Source organism: Musa acuminata, chromosome BXJ2-6 (assembly GCF_036884655.1).
Source record: "Musa acuminata AAA Group cultivar baxijiao chromosome BXJ2-6, Cavendish_Baxijiao_AAA, whole genome shotgun sequence".
In the NCBI taxonomy this organism is placed as follows: Eukaryota; Viridiplantae; Streptophyta; class Magnoliopsida; order Zingiberales; family Musaceae; genus Musa; species Musa acuminata.
In genome coordinates, this window is record NC_088343.1 from 500,390 (window position 1) to 512,444 (window position 12,055).

Genomic DNA, 12,055 nt, shown 5'->3' on the forward strand with positions numbered 1-12,055 from the left:
GTTGCATCGCCAATCCCCAAGTCTTCTTTTTCATGTCTTATCATCTCAACAAACAAACAAACTCTCTGATAGGGGTTGGGGTGGGGTGGGGTGGAGGGCAATGATACAATTCATAACAGCTTGGTGCAATCGGAACAACGAGGGACATACAAACTAATAAGTGAGCAGCCACCATCCCTTTATATTAATAACATTAAGCTAATAAATGACTACATCCCTTCATGGACACAAGGGTATGCATTAAGAATCGATTATTAGGGAGAAGGCAACCTTAGCACAAAACTACAATTTTGAGAAACAAAGAGAAAAAGGTAAAGAGATAACACTTCATATAGTATATGTTCTAACCCAATATTCAATTTTGAATTGTCCGGGCTTGAGTTTTTGATCCGCTGCTAAAACAAAGGAGTTTAAACAAAATAGGTATTTTTCCACAAACTAAGTATAAAGCTTCAAATTCTTCCAACAAAAAGGATTACTTAAGTAAATGATATAGCTTACAGAAAGCAACATGACTTCACTCTGTACTCAACCTAACGATCAAATGAGTATGGTCAAGCAAATCTAGCTATCCTTGAATTAAGTTACAACTCAATGGTCACATGTTCAAAGGTCAACAAAAAGCTGAATTCTTTGTTTCATTAACCTGGGCTTCCATAGCTCCAGTCCCACCATTTCTTTCTGTAGCTCAGACTTGCTGCTTGTCTTTACTAAAGTGGACATGTGAAACGTCTTAAAGCTGTAATAGGGCGAAGAATTCCATCCATTGGAGAGGAGAACCTCTATATCTTCTCATGCAATGTGAATCCTTTAATGGTAAAACCTTTACTGGAATGATGTAGATGAATATTTTGGAAGGCCGGGCCGAAAGACCAAGCAATCATCTCGCTTCATATTATTGAATAACAAAAAGAGCTTTGCTATATTACATATCACTTACATTGTGCTTTTCTGCCTAAATTTAACTGGTATATGGCATCTTTTACCTTTCTGTGAAGTAGTCTACATTACATTGCTACAGCTCACCAAGCAAAGCATTGAAGTACCTGTTTATCTCCATGTAGTCAATTAGGATATAGAAGCAGCTTGCAGTTTAGCCAGGTCAGTTTGACGCCTTCCCAAGTGAAATGCTGTGGCCAACCAGAGGAAACATAGCTGAAATCACATGAAACAAGGACGTATCATTAGATAGAATCTTATGTTCATCAGATTCAATGAGCATAATATGGTCCATGATCTATTCAAAATTGATCACTGTAGTCTTCACATTTTTTTCTGGATCCTTAAATTATTATTCTTAAATATTGCAAGGCAAAACAGATTTCCAGCAATCATTAAACTGAACCATACACTAGCGCAATCATGTTACAAATCCTGGCTATTCAGAAAGGACAAAATGGCCCTCTAACCATACATTTGATAGCTGATAGATGGGAATTTGATACAGTTGAGAACAACATCATCATCAGTACAAACTATTTTAACAGTGTACAAAGTCTTCCATTAATGAAATATCATCTTTAAGAATTCTAAGGCAGTCACTGCAAAAATCTAGCCGGCATAGTCATACATCATAAACACCATGAATAATTTAACTCCAAATCTGAAATATTATTATACAAATAAGTGAATAAGATACCAGAAGATTGTAGATTAGCACCAAGAAAAAGAATTTACTAGAAGAACAATGTCAGAGAAGCAAATACCATCATTGTAACATGCAAATGCTGCAGTATATGTCAGAGAAAGTTAGATTTAATCATAAGTTTATAACACATACTGGCAAAGCGTAGAGAGAAACCATGGATGTTCTGTTGTTAAGGCTGCCAAAGAGTAATTTATAAACTCCAGCTGCAGTTGCATCACCAAGTCTTTGAACAATAACATCTATGAAAATCTGCATAATCACCAAGGATGTCAATATCATCAGAAAACACAAGAAAAATTGGAACACACAACAAAGTTATAACTCCGTAGGAATCCACTAGAGTAAGTTTTGTACGTCAATAATATAAAATGCGGCATTGCTACCTATAAAATTCAGTAAACAACTGGACCTATAGTGATCAGATTATACAAGTACGGTCATGCTTAATTCTTTCTTCATTCTCTCCTTTGTTCTTCCTATAACCTACTTTATCTATCTATCACTACATAGACCAAAGAAATCTTCACTTTTGCTTCTTTCCATTGCTTCTTCCTATAACCTACTTTATCTATCTATCACTACACCATGTTAACCAACAGATAGCCATGCAGGTTAAGGTGCGTGTTTTGCCAGCCAAGGATTCTGATGATAAGTTGATTCTGTGAAGAACTACATTTTTTTTCCCCAAATAGCATGCACCTCAGAAAAGCAAAAATATATAATTCAGAGGTTGCTTATTCCTAGTCTGTGACCTCTTCAGAACCACATCTCTTAACATACTCCAACTGCTCCAGTGACCGAGTTCTTCCACACTCTTTTGCATATAGACTTAAACTAAACTGTTCCATAAAAGGAACTATATAACGATTGCAATATAATGACGTTATATAAACTATATAACATGATTAAGAAGTATTCTAACCTTCCTTCTTATCTAAAAGGAAAAAGACAGACAACATAGAGTAGTCACCTTGGCTTTATACTTCTCATCCTGTGATACAACAGTGAATAGGAGTTCCCTTCCAGGTCTTGTAACCACATAAGTAGTAACCTGTACAGGATACAGTGATAAAGCAAATAATGTAATAAGTAATAACCACACAAATAGCGACAAATACAGCTCTCAGAAATTGAACATCAACCCAAAAGATACTAATGACACATTAAAAATTGCATAACAAAATTTGCAAAAGAAAAGAAAATTCCTAATAATTTTTAAGTTAATCTGATTCCATTCTTTCAATATAAAATAATAAAAGTACATAGAATGCATTCTGAAGTAACTTATCCTATATCATCGTTGGGCGGCTTGGGCCCCTCTAGTACTAGATGCAACCCGTATGCAAACTTATAAGACCGTCTTACAATCTTAAAGAAAATGTAATGAATGATGGTAAGTTGTGTAACATTCACTATCTTTTGCCCGAATGTTAGTCACATAGTCAATGAGAAAACTAATAGTTATAGGCATGGTTTGACATTTCCACACGGACTAGTACAAAATAGATAGTCTGCATCACTCCAGGTGTGAACCAGTTACATGGACCACCTTGTCTCAGGTGGTCCAAAACGAATGCTAAAAAAAAATCATACTTCCAAGACTAATGTTCACGAGCCCTCTTCACCCCGAATGCACGTCCTTCCTGTTCTGCCACATGCAACCACCCATCACCAACTGCCGCCTGCTGCCCGCTGCTTGCTGTGCGCTGCCGACGAAAATGTTCCCTCATCCTCATCTCCTCTTCTTTCTCTTCCTTCCTCTTCCTCCTGCATCCTCTTCTTCCTTCCTGCTTCCTCCACCCCTTCTTCTTCTCCTTCCTCCTATTTGAAACACCGATTCATACTGGTATACCATGTGTTGATACACCAGTATTGTTCAGTACATACCAGACCGACCAACAACCAATCAGGTCTGGGTACGGAAAACAACATTCCCTGGTTATAGGGACAGCTTATTGTTATTCAGGATAGTCATGATTCATAGCACGTGCAAGAAAAAGGACAAATGGTTACCAATGTGAACATCAAAGTAGCAAAAAGTAAAAGTAGGATGCAAGAAATAAGGGCAGGAATGCGAGTTTGAAGGTTGTTCACAGTATGTTGAATATAGTTCTCAGTGTAGTCAGCTAACCCCATTCAACAGTGGCTGGCATATTACATAATAATCAGAAAAATGAATTTAATTATGCTTAGGTTGAACAGATTCAGTAGAAAGATAGAGTATAATTTTATCCGAAGTTAGTACTTTCAACTGTGGAGAACAAATAGCTGACACTTATTTCACCAGAACAAGACAAATTTAGAAAGTTCACACAGGTGAACCCATAACTAATTAAGCCACATTATTATTCTGTTGGTTTATCTTCTGGACTCCACCATGCTTATGAGTTAAGACCAGCAATCACTCAACAGCTTCATAAAAAAAGCTATTGGAGCAAACATTTTCCTAGGAGAAGTATGCATTAAAAAATATAACTTATACAATTATTTAATATATTTTGCAGCACAGTGATGCCAAGGAACTAGAAAATGAAAAGTCAGTTTCTAATGACTGTTAATTCCCAATGAATGCAAAAGGCAACGTCTAATGTCTTCTGTTGAACTTAATGATGAGGGTACAAAAAAGTAGATCTCCAAATTTCTCAAGTCTAATGAAATAATCTTTTTGTGCATACTATACCTTTCGAATAGTCTCAGTGATAGCAACTGTAATCCATGTAGGCCACACAGCAAGAACAACCATGTTTGAAGTTGCAACAAATGGGGCCGAGCAAAGAGCGATAGTAATACCAGCAACTGTAAGAATGCGACCCTGCAAGGTTTGGCACAGAAAGCAAAATTTGATCAAAAAGATGACATTTGATCCCTTATTCAATAAACTATTTGCACTTGCAGACAACTGGTAAGGCTTTTGGTTCTAAAAGTTTCAGATGAACTGTAAAATTGGTTGCAATGCTTTGTGAACAGCTCTTTGAAAAGGTCAATACGAAGACCAAATAACTAATCTAACTTTTCAAGTGGTATACACACCTACAAGAATAAAAACAAGGATAAAAGAAAGAGGGTCCCTGTTAAATCCTGTCATCATGTGCAGAATGAACATTTCAAACTTCAAACTTGTCACACTGGTACTCTATTCACCACTTTGAGATTGTGCTGATAGGAATTAAGAGATTTTAAACATAGACCAACATAGCCTTAATAGAGATGACAGTAATATGTTTAGCAGAGAAGGATGTGCAAAACCAAAATCAATAAAAATAAAAGCACCCTCAACAGTAGTATTTATAAAATATTCAAGAAAAACTGATGGTTAAAGTACATCTGCCCATGTATTCAACATGGGGAATTTAGAGTTTATCTAAAGTTCTAAACCAGGTATATAAAAAAAAAAGCAAGTTCACCATTATTGAATGATTAAATATTTGAATTTTATCATACATTATGAAGTTGGCATTTCAAATTATGTTAGTTATACAAATCGACAATTTTAGTTTAAGAGAATCAAAAGAGCTGCAACAAGAACATGGTAAAGGCAATAGTTAACATCAAGGTAAGTTGTCTGGCAAGAATAAAAACAGCAATGAAACTGTTAATTAGTGCAAACAAACTTCTTCTAGCAATAGGGCTGACAGCTGTCATTGCATTTGAATTTTATCAAATGCAATGACATTTTATCATACATTATGAAATTGGCATTTCAAATTATTTTAGTTATACATATCAACAATTTTAGTTTAAGAGAATCAAGAGAGCTGCAACAAGTAGATGGCAAAGACAATAGTTACCGTCAAAGTAAGTTGTCCGGCAAGAATAAAAACAGCGATGAAACTGTTAATTAGTGCAAACAATCTTCTTCTAGCAATAGGGCTCACAGCTGTCATTGCAATAATTGTCACTTTCTGTCATCAACAACAAAGAGTAAAACTATTTACACCACATGATAAGATGTTGAGCAATCAAACATAATAAGTTGTACTATGGCCAATTAATTTACTTAGAACTTTCAGGTTAAGAGAATCATAGGCAAATTTAAGAAAATATAGAGAAATAGGCACTTATAAAGTTATCTAAAGAAACACATCTGTGCTAAGAACTTGTTAACAGCAACTATGCTCCTCCTTGTGGTATTATATCTTCAGTTTTGACAGACATGTGCAATAGTTGGTAAGATATGACTAAAACCTATACTTCCATTCGCTCTGTTCTACAATTTTAACTGCTTCCTCTTCCTTATATAGGGAGTTGTAAGACTCATAGGGCCAATTAGGGATGTGATCAAGCTAGTGAGAGAGAAGATAACGGGAAAATTATTGTACTAATGTACCAACAGTAATTAAAAAAAATTTACCTTTTTGACTAGTGTATTGAGGCATAATGTACCATAAACCTGGGTTAAGAAACTGATCCCTCCCTCCCTCAATACGTTTTTGACTAGTGTATTAGGCATAATGTACCATAAAAATCCCTCATTGTCAACCCATGAGACTCTTAGGGTGGTGTGGGGCATGTCGCTGCTGCCCACCCCCACTAGCCTGCCTATCGTCGGCTGCCACTAGTACTTCTTCTCTCCCTCCTCCATCTCCTCCTCTTCTTCTCCCCCTCCACCTCCTCTTGTAGTTCTCCTCCTGCACCTCCTCCCCCAGCTCCTCTTCTCCTCCTCCTTTGCCTCCTCTTTTTCTTATCATACTCCTTCCTCCTTCATGGCACCATGGCACATACCGGCATACTGTGTGTCAGTATGCCAATATGAATTGGACTCTTAATGGTCCATGGCCAGACCACAACAGTCCAATAAGATTCAGGTACGGCTTTCAATATTGATTGGACTTGAACCACAATAGTCCAATAAGATTCAGGCATGGCTTCCAATAAGACTTGGCACCCAATACCAACTGTTTATTTTCTAATTAATCCTACTTAATGTGGTTCATTGTTTTCATATTGTCGATCTAGTTTGGAGAAGATATCCATTCCTGTTTATGGTTCTCCTGCTAAATGCACACACTACCTTCTCCTGCTGAATGCAACACCTTCTCCATTAATGATTAACTTCCACTTAAGTTCAAATGGCTCAGCAGGCTAGCTAATGGGGAAAGAAAATAAAAACAATTGATATATTTTTTTAATTTATCACTATGCTTCTGAGTACTTCTTTGCTGCACTTTATATACTATCTATCTTATCAGTCTTTTCTCCCATTTTCCAAAAGAAATTTGATTATTAAAATGCCTTTCTCATGTTACACCATATCTGTGACAAGCAAGCTAGGTTTAATTCAACAATATCAAGAAGGTGAAAGTCCCTTTATGCCCATCTAGGCGACTTCGAATTTCAAAGAAAATTCATGTTCTTTAGCAACCTTTTGAGATAATGAAGGGATAAATACAGTATTCAATGTAACCTAACTTCTTCCATACAGGATATCAAGAAAAATTCTATAAGTAATCAATTTGTATAGCCAAGAAAGTCTAAATATAACAAAAAAAAGTCTAGCTGACCTGAAAATAGAAGAAGGAAGATACAACAGCACTCAGCCAAAGAAACAGAGAGACATAAAGTAGGTAAGTTGATGACATTATAAGCCAAAGTCCTTCTAGCATCGTACAAGGCTGAGTTTTCACCATGTGTGTAACTGATTTAGGAGAAGTCTTCACTAAAGCTGAAGTCTCTTCAGCTGAAATAGTATGCTGATCTCGAACATTTTCTCTAAATGTGAAAGAAAAGAAGGCATACAGTGAAATAGTTGATGAATTGAAGATATAACATCATTAGAAAGTTATGAAAAGATAAAGGACAACATTGTTGATCTAGACAATGAAATGCAGGCTACCATTAAACAAGATGCACTCTTTCAAGTACAGGCTTCACATTAGTTTTATACCTGGAATGGTTATTCCTAAGTTTATCTGTAATATCACAACTATGTAAATTTGTTGATTAGTTTTAAGTTAAAAGATGCTTTTTTGGACCAAAAATCATTCATATTAACCACCTCCCTTTCAAGGACAAACATGTACCAAGAGATTTGGTTGAAGCCTCTACTCTCTGCCAGGTATGTTCATCCTCAAAGAAAATGAAGCTTCAGAAGCCATCTTGCAGTATGAAAAATATGCTTTCTCCAGAGATCTGAGTAGGACAAAGTGGCCTATGAAGATATCTTAGCTTTTAACTAAAAAGTCCAAATGTAAGCATATGTACTAAATTCACAATTCCGTAAATATTTAGAACAGACATGTCCGTCAAGGACCGTTACATGTCTAGGACTGTTCTACTTATCATTTCTTTGTACAATAATCAAATAGAACTCCCCTTCATCATCTTTTCCAAAATTAAGGACCAAATATTCTTAAGATAACCAATCTTTGGTAGGATGTAGTGAGAATGATCTGGAAACTTCAAAAGATAAAATCATCAGAATTTGCATATCTTTCACCACTATTTTTGAGTTTCCTTATTCTTTAAAAAAATTTAAAAAAGAGACTTCATTATTATATTCTGCCATTCAACAGGGTTAGTGGTAATATAGACACTATAGTTATACATATTACAACAAAATGCTTTTTAGCATGTCACCACCCTAATCTTTTAGGTATAATTCACATAATCTTCACCACAACATGCTTCTTGGTTCTCATCTCCACTATTTTATAGTACATGGTTTCATTTTATTTCATAAAAATTTCACTCCACAGGATTCTCACATAACAATTAAATTTGCATAGCTTGCCAAATTGATTAGGAAACATAAATTTGTAGTTTCTGTACATAAAATTACAAGAAGTTAGGGAAACACTATTTGATATACTTTTTTACTTGACATGTAACACAAAAATAGAAAAAAACCTAAGGACAGGGCATGACATCTAATTTGTGCAGCCACAAGGACATCTCACATTTTTTTAGTCAGTGATGGCAGAATAAATCTGCAAATAGAGGTACAAACATGTTATTAGAAGCTCTCACAAAAAAGTTCACAACCTTAAACCTTTAATTTCACATTACAAACACGTTATTTGGACAGGGCATGACATCTAATCTACAAATAGAGGGCATTTCACAGTCATGACCTTTAATTTCACACGTTATTTAATTTCACAGAATAAATTTACATTAGCATGCACCATCATCAATGGTAGAACATGTGATATGAATATAAAACAGTCAACTATAACAACATCAACCTTCTTCCGCTTAGAGCTAACCTTGAAGCTTAATAGTTCATGTTAGAATATAAAATAAGTTAGTTGTAGCCAGTGGGACCAAATGATACTCATACCTGATGGTTGATAAATTTATAGAATCACTGCGTGCATCACGATTGATTCCTTTAGATGTCTGTGCAGCAAGCTCCATCATGAGGGCAGAAAATAAAAGCAAAACTAAGAGGGGATCAGTTATTGCATGAAATAAAGATAAATAAGGATGTGATTACTTTCCACATGAGCGCAATGATTTTGGTTACAAAAATTACATACATGGTCCTAACCAAGCCATACTTGCTGCAAACAATGACCCAAACAACTGTCCAAATGTAGCACCAGCACCGATGAAACCAAACAGTCTTGAACCTGACTGAATGCTTATGAGAATTAGACATTAGTTTTGAACCTTGGAAACCTCTTTTAATCACTCCATAAGCAGATATACCTCAGTGTCCATCACATCTATCACCCTTGCCCATGTTGATGATATCGTCACGAGATTAAGCAATGCAACCTTCGGTAGCAATCATCTTGGTCAATAGATGCTACAACTAGAAAACTGTGTAATGATGTTAGCCAAGGTAAAGGTCATACCCATAAGAACAAGCTTATTCGAACTATAACATAAAACCACCCATGATTACTCCATCCACTTGGACGAACAGAACCCTCTTGGCTAGGAGTGAGTTTTTCATCCTCAAATAAGGTTGAATTTGAAGCTGAGGCCTGTATGTCGAAACAAAGTCCAACTCAGATATAAATCAGAAAATGAGCATACATCTTGATATATAAAATAATTGTTCACTTGGACCTCCTCACCTTAGAAGCAGGAGACAGATTTCCAGTAGAAGAGGCATGCCAAAGAATGAAAAATACAAGAAGGGATACACTAAAAAACCTGTGTATCCATACCAAAGCCTGAAATTTGAGGATATCACTTGAGGATAAGAAATGTACCAATCATGATGAGAATCAGCTTTAAAGAAAAAAAATACAAGAGCACAGTTTATAAAGAGAAAATAAATGGAAAATTTATACAACATGTAGTGTCAACATGTTCGAAATCGATTAACAGGATGCACACATTTAAATTATAATTATATCTTCATTGCAGCTTATTCAGAGCAAAGCCAACAAGCTTTTAGATTTGAGAAACTCCTTTACAACTCTACCAAACAATATAACATCACCTTTATAACTAGTAAGAGAAAATAAAAACAAGAAATGTTTAGAATCTCATACCCTTGCTTTGGGGAGATTGGGCAGGGAAAAGACTAGAGTTGAGATGGGAGCGGCGAGAAGAGTCAGAAAAAGAGATCCGACGAAGAGGCCGGGGAGGTTATCCAAACCCAGAGATATCGCCCCCTCGTCCCGCAGGGGAAGGATAACAAAGTACGCGGTCAAGATCTGCAAAAATTTACCAAGAACTCATCGATTCGTCTAAGGAAAAGGGGAATTAGGGGTTCGATTGAGATCGGAACTCGTTAGGGAAGGGGAGTTTTACGAAGAAGAAGCAGGAAGCGGAGTGGATCAGAGCGGGGATCTCGTGGGGATGCACGAATACGATCGAGGAGACGATCGCCTCCACTTGCGATCGCATTCCCATCCTCTCTTGGGACGGAGGAGATGGAGAGAGGCGAGTGTTTTACAGGAAGCGAGGAAGCCGAAGACGAGACGTGGATCGCCGTCGGATTGACGATGCTCGTACTCGGATTCCTCGTTGACTCTTCTATATAAAATTATTTTCTTTTATTGAATTTATACGATGTAATAAAATCAACGATTACTTTTACTTTATAACATTAAAAAAAAATCTACCATATCCTTAATTCACTTATCGCCCAACCCATTAGCCCCATTATATAATAATGATGTTCGTTAGAAACTAATTAGGGACGACGAGGGGATAGAAGCTATCACATAATAGGGCAGAGGAGTGGGCAAAACGAAGGCACGATGACTAATAGGGGCAAAATAATCATTAAAAAATATTATGTAGGAATTTTTCAAAGTTAAAAAGGTTTTTTCGATAATTCATCCAAATATTAAGATATTATATATAATTAAAAAAATAACACATATAACCCTTTTTATTTTTAACATTAATTTCTTTTAGCTAAAGATATGTATAATCTTTAACAAACCATTATTATGTATATATATAAGTAAAGTTTTTATTATTATTTTTCTTTGATGCCTGCTAGCATGAATCTGGTTGCTCTGATTTGAAGCTGTAGTTTCCTAGTTTAATGCAGTATCACTTTGCTACGTCTGTAGTGTCAATTAAATATATTCTAGTATTGAAACGTAAGATATCAATCAATCTAATAAATATAATTGGTGTTAGAGACTATGTTTATTGAGCAAGGAGATTCAGTTAGTGATCTATATGATAGTTGATTTTTTAATATTTTGGTTATCCATGGATGAAATTAGAAGAAAGAAAGCTCAAGTAGAAAAATAATACCCATTAATGGAGCTAGAGAACTTATGAAGCTCAAGCCAATACCGACATCTATCATGTTATAATCTCAAGTTTTTAATTGGGAGAGTTTGTAATACTCTAATTAGTTGTGAGTAAGACTAAAATAAATTTATAAAAGTTTAATGAGTACACTACTGTCAACTACAGCTAAAACATTTTTAGTTAATGATTTGGACTAAAAGAAGTTGACAAGTCAATTAGCCCATCGAGAAGGAGTCATGACAAATGATATTAGAATCAATCTAGTATTTAAGCATAGTAAAACGATTTGAGTAGAAAAGAACTACTTAATGAAGTTGAAAAACGTTGACATAAAATAAGATAAGAATGGCCTTATATATCATAGGACAACTTCAATAATAAATAATCTATCATCTTTCTAAGCCATTTGTCTTAGAAAATCATATTAGATGAAAAGAACGAAAAAAATAAGAGGATAAAAGTAGATAGCATAAATAACATGATTCACATTACAATTAAGATCAAACAATAAACAATAAATTACGATTTGATCTCCCTTAAATAAAAAAATTTATAACACCCCAATATTCATCAGACCCAAGTCATGATTAATTTTGGCTGTTCAGCAGTTTGACCTAGAATAAAATAAGAATGACCTGATATATCACAATATAACTTGAACAAATAGTCTATCATCTTTCTAAGTCATTTGTCTCGAAAACACAAAAAAACATTAGATGAAAAGAAAGGGAAAAA

At 35.3% G+C, this 12,055-nt stretch overlaps 1 protein-coding gene across 1 annotated transcript; it reads right to left on the reverse strand.

The window, feature by feature from the left end:
• Positions 1-867: 867 nt before the first annotated feature.
• Positions 868-10,557, reverse strand: LOC103971072 (uncharacterized). The gene is made up of 13 exons (XM_009385015.3): positions 10,358-10,557; positions 10,096-10,260; positions 9,673-9,771; positions 9,448-9,579; positions 9,299-9,367; positions 9,127-9,223; positions 8,928-9,030; positions 7,150-7,357; positions 5,437-5,550; positions 4,329-4,460; positions 2,619-2,699; positions 1,781-1,897; positions 868-1,155 (listed from the first exon to the last, which is right to left on the reverse strand). Exons 1-13 carry the CDS (start codon positions 10,457-10,459, stop codon positions 1,069-1,071), a joined length of 1,506 nt encoding a protein of 501 aa, XP_009383290.1. The 5' UTR covers positions 10,460-10,557; the 3' UTR covers positions 868-1,068.
• Positions 10,558-12,055: the final 1,498 nt, after the last annotated feature.